At 45.1% G+C, this 21435-nt stretch overlaps 1 protein-coding gene across 14 annotated transcripts in view; it reads right to left on the bottom strand.

Moving 5' to 3' along the window:
• The window catches only part of FBRSL1 (fibrosin like 1), a 509379-nt gene that overhangs the window by 262783 nt on the left and 225161 nt on the right, over positions 1-21435 (bottom strand). For 10 of the 14 annotated variants that reach the window (XM_032705870.1, XM_032705864.1, XM_032705872.1 and 7 more), the window contains one exon: positions 12276-12311. The exons of the other annotated variants lie outside the window; for them this stretch is intronic. In XM_032705870.1, the coding sequence (XP_032561761.1) occupies positions 12276-12311 (36 nt within the window). The remainder of the gene's footprint in view (positions 1-12275; positions 12312-21435) is intronic. 14 annotated transcript variants of the gene reach the window in all.

The following is a 21435-nucleotide window of genomic DNA, read 5'->3' as shown; positions in this document are numbered from 1 at the left end:
ACACAGGCACAAGCACAAGCTTCCAGACATTTAATTACAAAATAAATGCATATGACAGACATCAACAAGCCTACAGGAAGATTCCTGCTTCAGTATTCAATGCAGCCTCAATAAATATTTCAAGGTTTCAAATGGATGCTTTGCAATAGCACAGTTTCCATTTGCACAAGTGCCAGAAGGAAGAATTCAACACAGGCTTAAAGCAAAACCAGAGTATTTTCCTGTAAAACTTTAATTGGGAAACTGACACTATATAATCTGTACATCATTGCCTCCGAGCTGTTGTTGAAAAATTAAAGCTGTATCAAAAGAACTGCTTTGTTAAATTAACACGTTATGCATACCAGACATAATCTGCACCAGGAAGGGAAATAGCTTTGAGTCCAAAATGCACTGATTGCTGTGGTCGTTATTGACAGAGGTTGAGCCAAGCAATGTCAGCACAATAAAGCATCTCTCAGGCCTCCAGTACAGACACACGCCCTTCCAAACGCCCAGCCTTGATTTCAAAACCCGAATAAAACCAGCAGACAAGCAGGATTTCATTATGGTGACGGTTACAGCTACAAATCACACATCAGATTGGCCACGGGGGCCTCTCACCCATGGACAGAAGACATCCCAGCCCTTTGCCCAGAGGGAAGCACTGCCCACGCTTGCTCAGCAGCATCTGCAGGATCCCAGCACTGCCAGGACAGGCATGTGCAGCCTGGGGGAGAGAAGCTGAGGGGCCTGGTTTGAGGAGAGGGATGGTCAGACACAGGACAAGCAGCACAGAGCTCTTTATACTCTAGGCACAAGACACAAAAATGAGGTGGATCTTCTGTTTAGAACTACCTCACCCATTTTAGTAAATACTCAGTAAAACACTCTCCCATCTATACATCTCAACAAAAGACATGAGTACCACTACCCCATTTTAAGGCCAGAGGAACTCAGGCACTGAGACTCAGAGCAACCCCCCCCCAAGGCCTCTTTGAAAGTACTAATTTAAAACCTCATTTGCTCAGGGTTCTTCTCTGAAACTTGTCCATTCTGACCCTGAGGTTTGCTCAGCAAACACAGGACAAAACCAAACCAAGTGCCCCAAGTGGTCCCAAGTCTATGACCACCTCCTCCATTGAACCTTTGCAAGCCCATCTCACACTCACCATCAGTTTGACTTTAGATCAGCGGGGGCTCATCAAACAGGCCACGCTTTGAAATGTGACTCATCACTTCGTGTGCCCAAACTCCCGACAACGTGACAGCCTCAAAGAGGCCGAGTTTTCTAAAAATACAGAGCATGCTCCCTCCGAAGAGCCTGCTTCCTCTCATATGTTTCAAGCTGTTCACCTCCGAATTTGAAGTGCCAAAGCAATTTTAGAAGATCTGAATGATAACCTTTGCTCAGTAAGATATCACAGCCCTGCACGTGACAGGCTGTAGCTTCATTGCGTGCCCTGAGAGTCTGAGGCACTGCTGTGGTCTGCAGCGGTGAAGGCGGGTTAACAGTTTTGAGGCTTTCAAGATAAGCAAAATTTCCCTTGACGTTGTAAACTCTTCAGGTGGTTAGAGAGAACAGTTTCTGGTTTTTTGATGTCTTCTCAGAAAAGAGCTCACACAATTTTATCAGTCTCTGGGGTGACCATCAGATAACCAAGCTATTCCTGTCGGAACCACTCAATGCATCTCCCCCTTCCTGTCACTGGCAATCCACAAGACGACCAGGGGATTCGAGCTAACCACAGGGCTCACAACTTAACTGATTAAGTAGGTGGGAACTGATGCCAGCTCAGCTCAAAGTGCCTCTCTTGCTAACCAGAAGCTCGCCGCAAGCTGTGGAGGGGAATGACCACAGATAACACACTGATACCGAAACGGTTTGGTGAAGCTGCAGCTTCCTGTTCGAGGGCTCTCGCAATCTCTCAGAAATGAATCTTCAGCAGGAAACTGGCTGCAGTTAAACAGGCTGTCTGGGTCGTCATGTGGCGTGTATTACTGCCTCTTGTTTTCAAGGGACCATTTATTATTCTCTCCTGCTCTTCCCTGGCTCTCTGGAAATGAACTGAATTAGGACTCCCCAGAGAACAGCGAGTCCTCAGGGGGAAGGAAAGATGCTCAGACAAAGTCTGTGATCACCCTCCACCTGTTACAACTCGATGCCTGCCAGTCACACAGTGTTTAGTGGCCTCAGGCATCTTCACTGGGATATTCTAATCTTCATGATTCGAGCTCTTTTTCTCTTAAACCAGTGTGCTACTAGGTGCTATTAAGCAGCTTTGGAAGATACTTGAATACATGGGGTAAGCGTGTTCTGAGAACTGGAAGGGGAGGTTTGATCTGACTTTGATCACAAGCCTTACAACCATGCTTGTGTCAACACCTGCTTGTGCTTTGCTATGAGGAATGCTTACAGAGAAAAGCCTTTTAGTCAAGTGATTTTTGAGATCAGATTTTGAATCTTTGGTTCATTACAAGTATCCCACTAAGTTTAGCTTCTTAGCCCTTAGTTCTAGTCCCTTCCTCCTAGTAAGAAATTTTTCCCACTGATACCATTTGTTTCCCTTAACTAGGTGGTAGAAAGACAGGCATGTGGCTTTGGGCCCACAATGGGACATCACTTTTGGAGTTCTAGTAGTTGTCACAATCATGTGATGATACACAGAAACAGGTTCACCGAGAAGAATTCTGAAGAAAAGTTAATATTCAACCATATTCTGCAACTGAAGGTAGGTGAACCCACCAGTCAAAGCAGTTAACCACTGCAGGAGATGGCAGAATTTCATCCATCTTGTAAAACAGGTATATGTTTTACCCACCTTAAATGCAACAATTTTTCCTTTGGTGATTACCAACTGGTCTGAGCACGCTGCTCTAAGAGTTCAAAGCACACACCACGCAGTCTATACCATCCCTCATCTACAGCACTCTAATTGCTACAGGATGTCCAAAAATTGTCCTGCTTTGCTTGGCTGATTTCAAGAGTAGCATGAACAATTTCAGCCATGTCCAGAAAACCCCAAACCCACACTAGATAGCTTCCTAATCAAACCCAACACTTCCTAATAGTTACAAACAGCCAAGTACCAGTCCAAAAGAACTGACCTGAGGTTTACAAACACCCAGCATCTACATCTAATGTGCTTCCCAAAAACTGCCAGCCTCGTGAGGCTTTCTGGTGAACACATGTGGGGAACTAATCAGACAAGAAAATTCCTGAGGATACTACAGATCTAGGCCATAAGTGCTCAGGCACACAAAGTCTTATCCATCATGTAGCACAGAGATGAAATGCAGACAGCAAAGGTATGAATCAGGCTACACTCCTGTAGAAAACCACTGCAGCCGTGTCCACAGTGAGGTAACTATGATAAATGTTCCATCATCCTGGTTGCAAACCTTTGAATATTCACCATCAGAAGCACAGCAATTCATCTGGAAAGAATGTATAAATAAGGCAGCTAATTCCATTAAATCCTAGATGTGATACCACTGGAGTGTGGAACTCAGCAGCACCGTGTAAGGACCACTAGTGCTTGCTGGATTTTTTATTATTTTTTGAGACACATACTAACTCTATAATCAAAAGCAATTTTCAGCTTAAAACTGACCTCGAGGTTACCAGACTCTATGGCAGACTGTTCCCTTTCATTGGGAGTACACTGCACAGCCAAGACGTGAGCACACACACACAGGATGGGCCACAGGGCTAATTAAAAAGTGGCTTTGGTGGTTGTGTCTGTTCCAAGAGCAGGTTAGTAAACCAAACTTTATAAAAAGTAATGAAACCGAAGGTGCTACAGACGCAGACAATTCCCACAAAAACAAAGCAGAGCTCAGAGTGATGAACAGTTGTTTTACTCAACCTTAATACCTTTGAGTTTCTGACCTGTGATGAGCTGAAAAAAAGAGAGAACAGCTAAAGTCACTTGAAAACTAAGTTGAAACACAGGGTATTCTGAACTGGAAGTTAAAAATTTCTTCATGAAGTTAAGTGTCATTGATCAAAGGGTTTTAAAACAACTTTGGGATACAGCAATGCCTGAATTTCAAAATTACACCACTGCCTCCTTAAAGCTATTTAATAAAACAAAAAGACAAGGAAAAAGCAGAGAGTACTTGGCCTTACCAGTTGCCAAATGGAATTGATTCCTCTCACACCCAAGTTGTGCACAATGGATTCATTTACATTTCTGCCCTTGCCCTGAATTCCCTGGCTTTCTAGAACTGCAGTTGGTTCTTCAGCATCACAAAAGTCTCTTACAGTTTAATTTATTTATTTTCTGTAAAAAAGGAGAAAGGAAACCTTTCTAAAATGTTATCAGCAGGTCACAGTGGCTGTGTTGACCACAAGTGTTGACCACAAGGAACCGTGATGCTGAAACACTGAGGCAGCAGGAAGTGCAAACACTGACCCTGTGCAGACAACACCTCACATGGTTTCCATCTGAGTGCTCCTCTTCCAGCAAAGCAAGAGCTGCAGATGAGAAATCTGGTCTCTGCAGCAACCATCTCACTCTTGGAGCAGGAGCTGAACAGTTCCTGGAGAGGCACCCAAGGCCCTGGGCTCCTCCCCGAGCTCCTGCATGCAGGCACAGGCACAGTGCCACCCTGCTCTCTGCCCCTCAGGGACAGGGGAGTGCTGCCTTCCCACTGCAGCCCAACTACACCCCCGGTATATTTACATTTTAGCAGCCAGCTCCACGGCAGCCAGGCTGAAATACAAAGTGAGAACGAGAGAAACCTCAGCCTACAGCAGATTTCCACCCCTTGGCAGCTTTCACAGCAGAGCTGCCACACCTTCAGCAAGTTACCAAAAGCTTTCTTGCGTGTGAGAGCTGACTTAGGGTTGCATCTGTTGTTTTGCTAAATTAAAGTTGCATCTTAGTCTTCTGTCAGGACAGGGAAGAAACTGAAGATCTCTCTCTCGCCTTTAATAACATATCCCAGTTTAAAAAAAAAAGGATGACATGGAAGAAATACAAGCAGTGAAACTGAGTAAAGACCACTGACCTACAGGACTTACAGGAACACCTTCCTTACACTCTGGATGTGCAGTGTTTTATCATCACCCAAATAACACACCCTCTCTAGAATATTTCAGTGCAGTTTAACATAGGGAAAACCATTTGGGGACTGACAGGAAATCAAGGTATTCCACTGGGTTGCACAATTAAATATTTTAAATCTCATGATGCTTCAAGACAACGGACAGTGATCCCTAATGCCAACAACACCCACAAGGTTGATGCACCCAATCCCTTTTCTTTAATCTCTCTTGTTACCTTACTATCAAGGCCAAAAAACCATGTTCATCTTTTATTTCTAGAGAAGCATTCTGCAACAGCACTGTTATTTCCTCAGCTGCTCCCCTTACACGCCGTGGTTTTGGGTGCAGGTTTCTGCAAGGGCACAGTGAGATACGAGATAAAACAAGAAAGTGTGAACCCCTGTTACACCCCCACGAGTTTCCTCCGAGGAACTCACCACAGCACCCAGCACAGCAAACACCAGCAGCCCTCACAAATGGGCTATTTTAACCCTCTCAAGTTATAAAACCTCAGTACTGCCCATTCTCACTGCACAGGACTATCAGAGAATTAAAGAAAAATCAAAAGCAAATCCCCCAAGAGGCCCCACACTTAACCCCTGTTCAATGTGCTCATCAGGTAAGGAGCCCTGATTCTAATCTAATCAACTGTCTGCTTTAATCATCTTTTTGTTGGCTTTGGTAAAGGGAAAGGAAAGAGAGTTAAAACAAGGCAATGGATTCTAAGGGAAGAGACCCATGAGGGCAAATAACAATGCAAAAACAGCTGAGACAGACAGGCAAACACCCTGCCCTGTTACACAAAGAACGCTACAGCATATATATGACACAACTGCCTCAGGACAGTCTTAATCAAAAAGGTCCAGAAATAAAGACCAGATATTCTCAAAGTCCTTTGCCTTTCCTCTTCAGCAGGATGTAATCCTTTCCAGGCTGGTGAATTCAAGATGGGTTTAGGACAACTTTTCATTTTAGCGTGCAAGGGCAGCGACAGCGAGGTTATCCTACCCCAAAAGCCGAGGAGCGCTGGGAATTCAGGGGGATGCCTCTGTTTAACAATAGAGCCTTTCTAGTCAGATTAGAGATCTGTTCACCCCTCCCACCCCGAGCCAGGGGCAACAGCGGGGAGATTAAAACCACGGGCAAAACTCACACACCAGTCACAGGGCCCGTCCCTCGCGGGGCTGGCGGTGTCAGCCGGCTGTGCCCCCGCCAGCTGGGGGTTATGGGCATCACCAGCATCCCATCCCATCCCACAAAGGGGCACCACTGGCTGGGCCCGGGAGCCTCCAAGGCCACCCCTGTGCCAAGGGCACTGTGCAGGCAGAGGGCAGCTCAGCAGAGAGGGCCCTTTGTGCTTGCTTATGGCTGCGGAGATGAGCGCAAATTTATGGGACTTTTCATCCTAATTAAAAGCAGAGGTCATCTAAGAAGAAACAGACTTTCAGAAAAGGGAACTTCTAAAGGAAAATGTGCTGTAAGGAAGTTCGTGGACTCCAATATTTGTAAAGCTGAAGTATGTAGTTTATTTATGTTTGTACTTCTGCTTATGCTTTTCATGGGACGTTTCAAAAACCCTCAGAAGAGCTCTCACGGATCTGGAATAATATGTGCACTAATTACTCAGCTCAATTTGAGCTCATGGCTTTTGGGACAGCCCCTGGAGCCAAGGGGCCAGCTCCTCAGCTGGCTTACAGCAACCTGGCTCCATCCCACACGGCACTCAGAGCAAACAAACTCTTCATTTATTCAGAGAACTCAGCCTGTCTAGGTGAATTCAAGCATGGGGATAGTTTTTGTAAAGTGAGGCTATTTAGGAACACATGAAAATAAAAACCAGCAGAAGTTAAATGCTTTGGATTGACACCCACCATTTTATGTCTGGCTTTCTAAAATTCCTGACAGCTTAAAGGGAAAACTCCTTTCAAAATCCTTTATATTTCTATTACACATTACTATTTTTCCTTTTTTCTTTCTATCTGTTGTGCTGTCATTGCTCCTGCAGGCCACGTCACTTTATCACAGTCCTTTTTTCTTTTCTCTTTCTTACTGTCTTCAAAGAAGACAGAGTATTGCTCCACCAGAAGGAGACCTATCTGCCATTCTTTTTCTTGTCCAGAAAAAAAAGACAATTACAGTCCCCCTTTTATGCTTGGCATCATGGCAAAAGGAGATTGATACTTGTTTTGGAATTATTACTCCCCTATTCATAAATCTTGTCCAGAGAGTCTAGCTCACAATGCCAGCCTACAGGCACACTATTGGAGGAGATACTTATTAAATTCAGTTTTATCATTTAACTTTGGCTCCAGCTCAAGGAGTTTTAGATTCGTAACAAGAGCCCTGTTTCCAATATTGATTTTTGGCAAGGAAAAATGCTAATTTATCAGAGGTTCTAAAATACAGTGAATTTTCCAGCCCAGCCCAGAAACATTACCTACCTAGAGAAGAGATTTTTCATGAGTATGTCACAGAGTGGCAGGTGGAGAAACCCCGTTAGTTACAATCCCAGTGTGCCTCTGGCCACCGAGTGTGCTTCCACTCCAGGAGCTGCAACACACTCAGGAACTCCCAACCACAAGTATTACAAGCTTCACTGCAATAATATTGCTGATCTTTATGTAGAAATTTATCCTTCTCCAGACAACACCTCAGAGATGTCAAGGTACATAATCATGCCCTGGGGTCTTGGACCATCCTCCGTGTAGGAAGTGGTACTGATTTAATGTCTGTACAGAAAAGATGATGTTGAAGGTACTTTTCCAAATCTGATAGTTTGGTCCCAACCTAAGAGGCCAAGAGCATCCCTGAAGCACAGAGGGGATCAAGGGAATGCTGCTGGCATGATCTTCAGTGAGCCTCTGTAACCACTACACTGAAACCACGAACCTGCTCCTGCACCAAGGATTCCTGGCATGGCAACAGTCTCCTTAGAGGGGACCATCTGCTTCAGGGTCTCACAGAACTGCACTGAGCTGGCACAAAGCTGAAACAGGCCACAAAAAGAGCTTTACAGGGTATATAAACCTGCAAAGAGTCAACAGCTCCTCGGCAGGTGATTGCCCAGCACTTTGCAGTCCTCCTTCCCACTGAGTTCGCTGTGCTGGTCTCTGCCTCAGTGCTGCAAACCAGCTCAACTCCAGCTCAGAACTGGCTGTGCTGGCAACTGTGCTCATGGGCACGAGCTCAAGAGGTCTGAGAGGGGTAAGAGGGTTGTGGGCAGCTGTGCTGGGCAACAGACCACTGTGCAGCAACATCAAAGGCACAGCACAGGAGAGGGGTCCCAGAGGGCTGTAAGGATCTTTGCTAGCAACTGGAAAGCCAGTTCCAAAAATCAACAAGATAATTTGAGAGGGACAGTCAGGAAGGGGCAGACTGGGGTACAGGCAGGCTCAGGGTGCTCAAAGCCTACCCAGTGCTGCCTGGGCCACCTCAGGTTCAGCTTCACCTGGGGGATGAGAGAACCACTCTCCAGCTATGTCACCAAGCAGGAGGAATGAAGGTTGCAGATAGCACTGAGCTGACTCTGGGTGACCCAAGAGTCTCTGCAAGCCCTGTGGTGTTACCACATTTCTTTCTCTCCATGGGCTCCAGCCTCAGTTATCTGAGACACCGGTTTCCAGCACTCAACAAGGAAGATGTAAAATCAACAGAATTTGATGAGCTGCCAGGGATTTGACTAGGCTACAAAGACTTTGATATTTTACAGAAGCTCAGAATGAAAATCAGCTGTTGCTGTTGCCAAGTGTATGTTACTGTTTTTATTTAAAAAAAACAAAAAATCTTTCAAGAACAAATAAAACCAAACAAAGACGTCTCATCCTCCTGTACTTCGGTTCCAAGGCACACTCAGACAGGTTGGCTCACTGGCCATCCATTTGCCATATGCTTTCAAGTTTATTCTTTTATTCACTCCCACATTTTAGCCCCTTCCATTTCAGAAGAGGAACAGCTGCACAGACCCTCTATAAATAAACTACATAATTTACTGGAAGAGGTTTTTTGTTTATTTTTTTTAAGCTGCCACATATTCCCCAGCTCTATCCTTTTCCATGCTCTCTACAAAACTCAGTCAAGTTCAACTGCAGCTTGGGTTTGTCTGTACAGTGTGCTGCTCAACCTGATAAACAAATGCAACTTTTTATCTATTAATAACAAACTGTATGTACTGATCTTACGTTCATTGTAACTACTTTCTATGTTAAGTTCATTTACAACTTAACTGTCAGAACTTAACTATCATGACTAAACTATCGGAAATAAATTTGAGAAACGGTCCACGGGGTGGATATGTATTGGTGAGACACAGAAATCTCAACACACAGCTAATTTCTGATTCTCTGCGTGCTTTTTAACAAATCAGTGCATTTTCGGGTAGACAGGCCTCTCATCCTGTTACCAAGAAGAAAATCTGTTTTGTCTGCTCGGAGGACAGACAGACCTCTCTGACTAAGATCACTAATCTCATCTGTGTGTGCAGGAAGTGTGACAAATGGCTGGAGTAGTTTATCACACGAATGTAACCATCGAGTCATAAAAGGAATAAGATATTAACCTCCACAAACAAACTAGTGTTCTATTTCTCAGCACAGAGGAAGTATACATTTAACAAGATAAGGGTATGAAACACATGCTACTGATGAGATAAGGAGCTTGCAGAAACAGTACAGACATAGATATGTCTCATGCTATCCGAGTAAAAGTAAATGCCATTCCAAACTTTACTTTGGGGAAATAGATTTTTAAGAAATTTTGTCCACGATATGTACAGAGACTGTAAAACCACCAGGGACACTCTGCAGTGGCATCTCCACTGTGCATCCTGGAGCACTGTGTTTTTATCATGCTTTATCACATCTCTGGCAAACAACCTGTTTGATGTAAACAGGGGGCACAGCCAGAATAGTAACTCAGTGTTTGATATACAGCTGTTGCCCTGAGAAAATGAAAGCTGTTACAAGATATTATGGACAAGTCCTGGTGGGGGGGCCAGTTGTCTTGAACTGGGGGTTTGAACATCTCTGTGCCACTGGGGAGAATCGGCTTCCAATGCGAGTTTGGGCCAGCAGGGCCTGGCAGTGCTGGAAGTGACAGTCTCTGCCTCGTGCTAAATCAATTTAGAGCAGCATCAGAGTCTTGAGGGACATGGGCAGCCTCAACAGCTGGTACACGGTGAGGCAGCAGGCAGTTTAACAGGGAGAATGACAATCCATACAGAAAAGCAACCCCAGTTCACGCTACTTGTGATCTCAAAACACTGTCTTGGCACACAGAAAGCTTTCACCTCCCTTGAGAAGTTATGGGGTGGTGAAATAAAAGAACCCTGTCCCCACACATACAACAGAGAAGGAGCTGGAAATTTTCTCAAAATCATTTTTCTGAGAAACAGAAGTAAATTTCTGAAGAGCCAGCAATGGAAGAAAACAGTCCTGTGATTTATTAGCCTCGAGACTCTGAAAAGAATTCTTTGGCCTTTTTCCATTAAGATTTTGCAACCTATGTTATAGCCAGTGGGATATTGTTCAGTTCCCAAACCATGCCCTCAGTCATAAAATCTGTGAAGCTGATTCATTACTATTTATGTGGTGCCATGGGCATGCATGGCATTTTACAGACAAAGAGAAGATACAGCCCCTGCCTTTAGAAGCTCAGGTGAATCCAACTGTCCACCTGTATGGGAAGCAGCACTCAATGTCCTAGAGAACACATTCCTCATCACTCAATGAGTTAAGTATTGATACTCACCTGGGATGCTGGGAAGATTTAGACAGGAGGATACTTAGAAGACATGTAATTACTGTCTAAAAATTTGTGACATTATTTCATTGAAACTGTAAGACTTTTCAAGTCATATGTTATTTTGTAATGGCTTTATAATGAAAATGTTCTTAGTCTTCTATTATGAATTTCTGATAATAGGTCTGATAGCATGAAGCAGTGTCACTATGAGATCAGACCAGAAATTCTGCACTGCCTACCAATTTCTTCTCTTTTTGCACAGCTGAGGGTAAAAGCTCACAAGTTCCATCATACACCTCCAAACATACAACATAAATTACTGAAAGAAAATAATTAAATAATTTCTGTGATTATTGTTTAAAAAACCCAAAAGTGTACCAGGTCTCCAAACTAACTTCCTGAAGTACATAAAATCCTTTTCTGGCCTATGCAGAGTGAACAGTTATAGCTCTCAGTAAGAAACAGTCTGGGACCATTCACCTAGAAGGCAAAACTTCATCATGGCAGAGGTTGTGAAAACAGCAATTACTGTCAATAAGAGTAGGCAGGACCTGTTTGCTGGACTGAGACACATTCAGATTTGCACACAGGATTAGCACACACCTTCATCTACAACCTTTGCACTGGCAATAAGGGAACATGTGACTAATTGGCTGAACAACCAGGGTATCATATCTCCACACCATACATTTGTTATGAGAGTCAGATATAATGTGACTCCAGGAATTTTCATGTTGACACTGCTAAGCCTCTCACACCCTCTCCTATTTCCCTATTACTCTACACGAGCCTGTCTGTGCCTGCCTGCAGCAAATGTATCCAAAATAAACAAATTATACCACCTCTACATGAAGAAATGTCATTATTGCACATACAAATAAGGTACATGTGAACAGAATGGACAATTAAACAAGGCTGGTGCATGTCATACACAGGCAGACGTGTCCTGGCCCTGTAACACCACCCCAGAACACTGGTACCTATGGCACCCCTGCAAAGAAAACACCCTTCTCTGAAAGCAAGGGAGCTTGTCTTATAACTCAGAGACTGCAAAAAAAGGAATATTGACTTCTTTTTTTTGTTCACAATGGTGAGGGTCACAACTCCTCTTAAAATGGGAGCAATTGTGTGCTTGTATTTAACACACAAATGAAAACCTGTATGGGGGAGGGAGGAGAGGAGAGAAGCATCTCCCACTGGTGTTGAAAACTTTCTACCCATTCAGGTCTTTTAATTCTTCAGAGGTGACTATCTAGCTGGAACACACTATAAACCAACAAAAAACACCCCTTCTCTGTAAGTGTGATATTAAATTAAGAAGCCCCCAGGCTCTAAATGCTTTCTCACATGTCAGGGCTGTCCCCTGGCAGGTGAATGACAGCCCTGTGCTCCAGCCCTACTTATGTTCAGCATTTCTTTCATGTCAGTGGCTGTGCAATAGGTGGTGGAAACCTCTGCAATCAACATCAACAGAAGTGAAAGAATTAGCTGTAAAATGACTTACGGAGTAGCCTCTTCCTGAAAGCGATTGAGCAGAACTCTGTGGGAGGAAACAATATGCCACAGTAAGTAATGCAAGAGACTGTGTGTAATGTAAGATAAGAATCATTTCGAGCTTCCCTCCCCCAGCCCAGTATTCCTCAGGGGGAAACCTCACAGCCAGAGCACCTCAAAGGAGCTCCTGACATTCTGTGGTGCTGCCATGGGAGGAGCAGCCAAGGAGCACCTCCAGGTGAGGGCTCCGGGGCTGCCCCAGACAAGGGTTTGAGGAGCCAGAGCAGGGCTCTGACAGCTCCTCCCGACCGAGGGAACAGCTCCTGGCGTGGGAGACGCCTTCCCAGCAGCGGGGAGCACATTTGGAGCCGTCCCTCTCCGGTGTGGTGGCAGCTTCCCAGGAACAGCACACACGTGTAAGGACGCGCTCCTGAGTCAGGGCCGCGCATTTTGCCTCATCAGCTCCAACTTTCAATCATGTAACCACATATCCCACTTTCCATTCCCCTCTACGAATCTGTGAGCCTCCAGCCTTCACTGCTGCAGCATTACCACATGACAACTCTATCTGAAACAACAATAGAAGCAAAGCACTAATTCATCATCTCTCAGAGCTTTAATAAGCATTCTGTCCCTTTTGAATAAGTTAAATTACATTGTTTACTCCTGCTCTTCATTTCAGCTCCTCCTGCTCCTTTCTCTACCACATCCTTACCTCTTTCACATGCTGCCAAATCATTTGGTTCTTTTCCTTCTCATTACACCAGCTCCAGTCACTTGGATCCCTTTCCCCTCTCTACGACCCAACACTGTTGAGCTGCTGTTTTTTGCTGGCAGTGGCTTTCTCGGAGCAGCTGAATGAATTCCACTTCCAGCTCCAGCTGCTGCTATATGCCTTCTTTTCGGAAATTAAAAAGAAGCTGGGAACAGTGGTGGCACACGACACCACATGACCCAGCAAGGACTCTGCAGGCCAATTTCCAAGTGTGATTTATAATCACGATGTCCTCGCTACATGATTTTATTAAACAAGATCCAGGGAGTCTCAGCAGTCCTGTTTCCAAGACTGATGTTCTAGTGGGTACCAAAGCCTGACTAAAAATACTGAATTGTTGCAGGCTGATCTTGAGGATTGTTTGTCTTTTTGCACCAGTGCCAGAAGTTCTCGTGTTAATAAATCAGCACAACAGCACAACAGCCCAACGAGATTGATGCAAACCGATTGCAAACACTTGTAATTTTCCACCAGTCCCTTTGTACTACCAGTTTGCAAACCTTTTGATCAGAGGATATCAAGATACACACAGAAACCTTTCCAGACTCCTGCCCTCAGTGAAGACTCAATTGCCTCATCACTCTGCCCATGCAGCTCAGTGCCACTGCCTTGCACCTGCCCCAGACAGGCAATCTGCCAGCCAAGTGCCCAAAGGAAAGTTTCCAAAGCCAAAAACAGGCAACAGCAAAGCCCTACAACTGAGTGAGTGTGCTGCTGGAAGCAGGAGGGTTCCCTGTTCAGCCCATCACCAGCTGGCACAGGAACCAGGGTGCCAGATGGAAGGAAAGATGTGACAGAGCTCTAAGACACAGCTCTGCAGCCCAGAGGTGACTGGGTGCCAGTCCCCACCCCTGGCATGCTACACCTGCCCCTCTGTCCTGCTCCAAAGACCTCTGCACTGCAGGGAAAGGACAACTTTTACAGGGGAACCTGAGACAGCAGTAACACACCAACAACAGCATTTAACTTCCCACCTTCTGCCTATTGCACATGGATTTGGCATCTGTCTTTAAACACTACAAAAAAAGTAGGGAGTTATTTATAAACCTCTTTAATGTAAACTGCCCAGAAATAAAGTTGTAGACTGGTGGAATGAAGGGCAGTAGCATTTACATCTGTTTTTGAGAAACAATGGGAAACCTATCCCACCCTCTAAGTACCTTTTACCCCAAAGTACTCATGGAATTCAGCCTTGTACAGAAAATGGGTTAACAACAATGTCCTGCTATCTATGCAAATATGTCCAACAGCTGAACACAATTATCTGTTCCAACACTTTGGAGAGCTTGATCAGGCAGTTCACCTAAAGTAAACACAGAAATGAGGAGGGGGCAAATTACCTGCTTGGAGAGACAGGAGGAGAGAAGGAGAAAGGGTGGAAGCTCTCACTCCACCCCCTCCACCAACTCAGATTTAACCAAGAATGACAAGGTCTAACTAATTGGAAATAATAACCAAAAACAGAAACAAGAGGTTTCATTAGAAGCTTCTCTCTAGGGAAACAGCCTCTCAGAGCATTTTCAGTCTAACAGTTACTTTCAATCTTTGAGTCTTGTGCACACATAAAATATTTTCCCGGCATGGAGCAGACCCTTGGACAAGGAACTCAAATACACCAACAGACCTGCTTTTCTTAAGATAACTTTAAGGCATCCCAAGCTGTCCAAGAAACCCAGGAATCTACAGACCACTGATTTAAAACCACCAAGCAGAAAACAATAAAAACAGTTGCTGAATAAAGTGTTACATCAGAAATAATTAAAACTGAATGGCAATTTATTCTGGCATTTTTCACATCCACAAACTTCTTCCTCCCTTAGAAGTTCTAACATTAAATTCCCTGAAAATCAGGGGGGAGGAAGGAGGAAGGGTGGGGGTTTTCCCCCCCCTCAGAATTTTTATTGCATGCGTAAAGTTAGTAACTGGTGAATTCTCTGGATTCGACTCGTAAAATCCTCTCCAATGATGAGGTTTATGCACAGCCAAGCCCCACACTCTCCAGAGCTCTTTGTATGCTTTTTTTCTGTGCATCTAACAAACCACTGCTCCTTTCTTGGTTAGCTGGGAACACTGGGACTCTTTAGGAGGATCCACACCAACTGCCACATGTAGAAGCTTTGAAAACCCCCAGCTAATATCAGCTACGAGTGCCAGAGCAGAACGGTTTGCGTGCAACTGTGATGGATGTTCCCAAAGAAAAAAATCTTTGGGGGTTAATATAAACACAGCTCAATCCGTATGTCTCTATATCAAGATCAAATAATGAGAAAAGTAATCAATCGTGGCTGCAAATATAAGAAATCTTAGTGGAAGTTTAACTTGGCATCTGCCCAAAGCTGAAGAAACCTCCTTTGACTGTGAATGAGGGCTTGTCTGGCAAGAGCAGTTACTGGGGCAAGTCTTCAGCTGGAATGACTTACCCAGGCTCTTACCTACAGGACAGGAGCACTCACATGGAGGGCTGGCAGAAAATCCTTATTTTCAAAATAGTGTATTTGCTGTTTGGGTCCGTTTTCTCCCCGTTGGAAGGTCCTCAGGCAGCAGGGGACAATGGTCACCGTGGCACCCAGCCAGCCACATCCCTGTCAGTGCAGCACCCACCAGCACAGCACCTTTGGTTCACCCAACACCAAACCCAAACCAGCCCTTACTGCTGCAACCCAGGCACCCCAGACAGCTCGTCCTGGCCCTCAGACAGTGCCTGCAGAAACCACTGCTGGCAGGGAAGGGGCTGACAGACACACAGCTCAGAGACGCCACTGTCACCCCACCTGGCCAGCGCTCTGCAGCCAGAGGCAGAACAGCTGCCACATCATCGTGCCCTTCCCAAAGCCTTTGTGCATGCAAACCCCAGCATGGCACGGAGAAGTGGGAGATGGGGAGCATGGAATGTCAGCCCTCCGAGTATGGAATGCCAGAGTATGGAATGCCAGCCCTACGTGAGAGCAACCCCAAGCACTCCCTGGGGAGGGCAGGGGCCCTCCCTGCCCGGCTTGAGCCCTGCCTTTGTGCCTCTTCCAGTGCTCTTTGGAATACCCAGGGTTTCTGAGGGAGGCTGTTACTAGTTAGGGGCAAAATGAGTGTGGTCTGTGCATTTAATGACGCATAAGTGGAGCTGCACTGCTAGATGGCATTTGTGCTTAAAGATAAATGGCTTATAATATTTTGCAGATGATGTGCCTCTTTTACAACTAAAGGTTTTTGGTTCCTTTTAAGCCCAAGGTTAAAAACAAAACCAGACAGCACAGACATTTCAGTTATGTCACAGAGTGAATTATTTCTACCCTGGGATAGCTCTCGTGTTAATTACACTGGATATAAAAAAATACACCTTTCTGGCAGCAAAGGCAAAATCTGACTGCTGAAAGACTCCACTATCCCCCCACTGATGCCCTTGAGAGTTTGAGTTACATTGCAACCTGCAACTGTATTCAAAAAATTTCTTCCTTTATTTCTGATTAAAATGGTGATTGCAATTTAGAAAAAAAAAAATCATGACAAAATCTCACCAATAACCTGCAGCAGGTTTTCCAAGGTTGTCTATTAAACTGACAGGAAAAGTTATTTCCCTTGTATAAATAAAAGCATGGCCTTCCACTGCTCTCATGATGCAAAGGAAATCAAGACACCCTCTGTTCACTTTCTTAAATCCATTGGGTTACTTACTGAACTAGAAAGACAGCAGGAAGGGCTTTAAAATCCAGTAATAATCACAGTAATAGGGCACCTCAAGCCAATTCCCCTCTCTCAATGGGTCAAGCAGGTTTCAACTTGGATCTTTTGTATCCTTGATATAAAAACTAACTATAAGGGGATTAAGTTAAAAGCAGGTGATGGCAGCACAACCACAAAATTAGCTCGTTTGTAGTGTTTTCTTCCCTCCTCTTTGGCAAAAGGCCTAAATTAACATATTCCAGAAATGTCAGGAGTTCATTCCTGCTTTTCTGACATGTGCCACTTTTGTTGGCTGAAACCTGAAGTGTATCAGGTACCTCCCAGTCAGGTGTTTTCAGGCAACAGCTATTCCTTTGTGGGCACAGGACAGTCCCCAAAAAGTGCCTCCTACCACTGCTGTTAATCCCATCCTAGAACATGCCCAGCGTCCCCCGAGGAGCCCCCAGCAGAGGAGGGAACTGAGGCAGATTTCCCAGCTCCTACTTAGTGCCCAATCCTGCCTTGCCAAATCACAGGTCCAAAGTTACCACAGAGCCCAGTGCCACAAGCCTGATTGGCTTGATTATCACTCAGCTGAGTTAAGCAGCAGCATGTACAGAGATGTGATTTTTAGTTCTGTTTTATAGCATTTGTTGAGGATGAAACTCAGCTCAGCTGTACCCACCTTCCACTCTTCCTTGCTGACCCCAACCCTGCAGCCAGGGAGGACTGAGGCACGTGGAAGTGTGGGTGTTTACCCTCCTCTCAGTCATTTATGGAAAGTTCAACAACAGAATATGGGTTCAGCTTTGAACACCAGAGAAGTCCAGTTTTATATCCTTTCTAAGCAAGTCCCTTATAAAACTCAAATGTCTTGGAATGGCAGAAGTGGGGAGGAGGGCAAAAAGGGCTAAGGGCAGAAGATATCCCAGACCTTACACAGAGTCTCTTAATGCAATTAATTTCCACAACCACACTCCTGTCTGCTGATACAATGAGTTCAATCGACTTGGCAAAGGTCACACAGTGCATCTGATGTTCACTGAGATTAGAAACCCAGACCTGACAAGATAACCACAACACATGATGAATGATTTGGATGTTGTGCGAAACTTGAATGTGTTCCTTTCTTAATTCACTTACTTTACTATGTTGTCTGAACAAAGAGGGTTATGCTTAGAAACACTGCAAAACCAGTTCAGTAACACATCCAACTACACAAGGTCTGAACATCTGTAACTGGCTTGATAAGCTACAGAACAGCTTCCAACCAAGACACTTGGATACCTGCAGCTGATGGTCACAGACAGCAGAAGGAACAAAGAACTGGGTACAGTCAGTCAGGATCAACATAAAAAGACCTCACCCTTCTGAAACTCAGAGACCTACATGACTGCTGCTGCCATTCAAACCATCACCCTCTGCCAACTTACCAAAGCCTTCTCCAGACCTTCTTCCTTCCCAGCTATGTTTCACGGCCTGAAGCTTCATGCAAGTCATTACAACTTTGCTTGTCATTTGTGCAGCAGCAGTTTTCATGCAAGCATTTGGTATTTCGAGGGACACTCAAGATAAAAGCAGACAGAATGCTGAAGGGACAGGAACTTCTGCCTCCAGAAGAACGTGACTTGCAAGTTGTCACGATCCTTCCATGTATATTCAAACCAGTTTCCCAAGACTCATGGCTTGAGGAGGGGGTCTTAGAACTATCCTCTGTTTTGCTAAGCTCTGGGATGCTTTTATTCCACTCTTCCAACTGCGGGTCAGATTCCAGTGTTACAGACAGGGAACGATGCACAGCATGTGCCACAAAGAGTTTGCAGCCCCACACGTTGCTACCCCAGGCTTTCCAAAAACCTCCTTCAACCCACTCAGTAACATCCCTGATCGTGGCACTGAGACCTTCCTGATCTGAGACACGCCGAGCTCTGCTGTGTGACTGCCACCCTGCCCGGAGCCAAGAGCAGGCACCAGAGTTTACAAAGTGGATAAACACGGAGCTGTGGAGCAACTGTAGCCCAACTCTCACTTCAGAGGCTCTTTTGATTGTGCTTCTGGCAAGGTACTTCAGCCTGAGGCACAGGGAAGGGACCTGCAGCTTCGTACCCTGCTGCTGCTCTAATCCCCGTGCCCCAGGAGGGGAAGCGTGGCACGGAAAGCAGGAGGGAAGGGGGGAGACAGTGCCTGTGATGGCACACAAAGAAAAGCAGATCACAGGGAACTGCTTGAATCAGAAATCACAGAAGTTATTTTGTATTCATCTACCAGAGAGAGAATTTTATATCTAGCCTATACAATATGCTAAACGCTTATCAAAGAACATTTAGAGAGAGGAAGATCTCTGCATTTCCTAAAAGACCACTTTTCGTTTATTATGTTTAAAGAAAAACAAACAAACATATGAGGACAGGATGATGGAAAATTAGAAAAGATAGCCTGGGGGATGAGAGGTAAAGGCTCTGAACAACTTAGTAGCAGCTCTTGCTGGTTTTATGCACAGCTGAAGCCAATCCCTTGAAAAGGAGAGTTTTGACTCTTAAGTGGCCAGCACCTCTTGCAACATATTTCCTAATCAGCCAGTATTTATGGTCGATATTTTATATTTCCAATTTCCCCCTAAGGGCTCGTGAGAAAGCAGCACACCTGCCAACCTTTTCAGCTGGGCCAATAATTGCCAATTTGCTCTTTGCCTTAGTATATCACTCAATTTAGCCCTGGCTGTGCCCTGCATACATCCTCATTCATCTCTGTGCCCCCATGACAATTAGAGTGTTAGCTTCAGCTAACTAGGGCAACTATTCTACTAGGGTTGGAAGACAATTATTAGTCTATTTTCCCATCTTGTGGCAACAAAATTGAGAATCCATGACAATTACATTCAGCAATTCTGCACTCTGCCGCCTGCTCCCCCTCCTTGCCCCCACCTTCCGAATATTTCAAATTATCACAGCTCTACTACCACATTCAAATTTTCCATGTTCACAGGGAGTGAGGCTTCTATTTAAATGATAATGAGGGACGATCCATTCAATTTAGTGAGGGAGAAAATCCATTAAAAAGCAGGCAGTTCTTAAGCTGATGGGTCAAGAAAAAGATAAAAACCTTTTTTTCAAGCCATTGTACAAGGCTCTGTGTGGATTTTTGGACTGTTCAGGACATCAGAAAAGATTAGGACAATTATGGAACATGGGGAAAACCCAAAACAAAATGCCCAAGCCTTCCACTTTTACTTGGGTCAACACAACAAAATAGCAATATGGCTTATCCAGCTCTTAATTCTCTGGCAACTTCCAATTACCTCACTATGAAAGGCAGCAGAGGAAAATCCCATTTTGGAAGAAGGCTGTTGACTCTGTGTTGGTTGAGAGTACATGTGTAATAGGGATGTCAGCTTTATAGTAGTTTTTAAGTGAGTTTTATATCAACATTGGGAACATAAATAAGTAGCAGGTTCCCATCCCCTCTCCACACCATAAAACCTGGGCTAAAACTTCACTGTTTTCCTGCTCTGAAGTTTCATCATCCCAAAGAAGAGCCCAGCCTCAACAAATCAAACCTCTGCAGCCAGAGATGATTTCACTAGATCATAATAAGCGCTTTTTTCCCCCCGATGACCCATAATAAATGGCACTCAGTGTAATGTCTGGAAAGACTTACTACACGAGCCAGACAATTACTATCTTAGTATGAAATTGTATCATTCTCTCCCCACAGAAGTTTCACTTGTGGCAAAGGAGCAGCTGGATGCTCTGGGGTTTGTGGTGGACAGACTGATGGCTGTTTGTGTGGGCACAACAGAATCAATCCTCTGCTTCAGTTTTCTTTGGAGTGCAATTATTTCATGACAGACCAGGCCACCTCTTGACTTCATGGTCCATTAGAGACTAATGACATGCACTGATGTAAATAAAGAACAACTTGCTGGCATCCCACTGAACGAGTCACCTGAGGAACAAACGGCACAGGGGAGCTGAGCTGCTTGGGATGGAGCCTTTGGAATGGGGAAGGACGGTGGAGCCAGAGGGAGGACTCCCACACTCCTGAGGTGGCAACGCTGAACGCTGTAGGTGACACTTGCACACACACACTTCCCACCACACCTGCTGTGTGCTACCACCCAGCAGCCAAACCTGCCACCTCCTGCCTCATTTACCCCTTTGTTCACCCAAGTTAATGGGGAAAGAGACAGGAGGGAAAGGCAGCATAAAAAACCAGGCCAAATGCACCAAAGAACAGCAGGAGAGTGAGAAACAGCCCAGGTGCCTCCTGCTGCAGAGCATCCATCTGCAGGGACACTGCCATGTGCTGGAGCCCCGTTTGGAACCACTAACCACAAGGAAACACTGTCCCTGTCTCCCCTTTTTGTCTTCACTGCCCTGTGGCTTTCTGATCCTCAGTGCCACATGTAAGGAGCTGTGCCAGTCCAGTGGCATCCCAGCTATATGAACAGTGTGCTGGGACTTACAGCTCCAGAGCCAACAGGGACCAGGCACGGCTGGACAGAAATCCTGCAGGAATCGGCACTCGGGACAACGGCATCATCTTCTCTGCCTTTCCCTGCTCCCTCTCTACAAGACCACAAGTCTGCTGCCTTATCCCTTTGCACAGAAATGGGGAAAACCATCTGATTGCACCCGTGGGACTTTCTAAGGCTTTCAGACAGTCGCTAAATAGGCTACAGAACATGTACCAGTACGCGAGGCAGCTTTATACGTAATTAAAGCTAAATTGCACTCATCGA

This window comes from Chiroxiphia lanceolata, chromosome 18 (assembly GCF_009829145.1).
Source record: "Chiroxiphia lanceolata isolate bChiLan1 chromosome 18, bChiLan1.pri, whole genome shotgun sequence".
In the NCBI taxonomy this organism is placed as follows: domain Eukaryota; kingdom Metazoa; phylum Chordata; class Aves; order Passeriformes; family Pipridae; genus Chiroxiphia; species Chiroxiphia lanceolata.
Note: the sequence above shows the minus strand (reverse complement) of the source record. Positions and strands in the feature narration are given on the sequence as shown.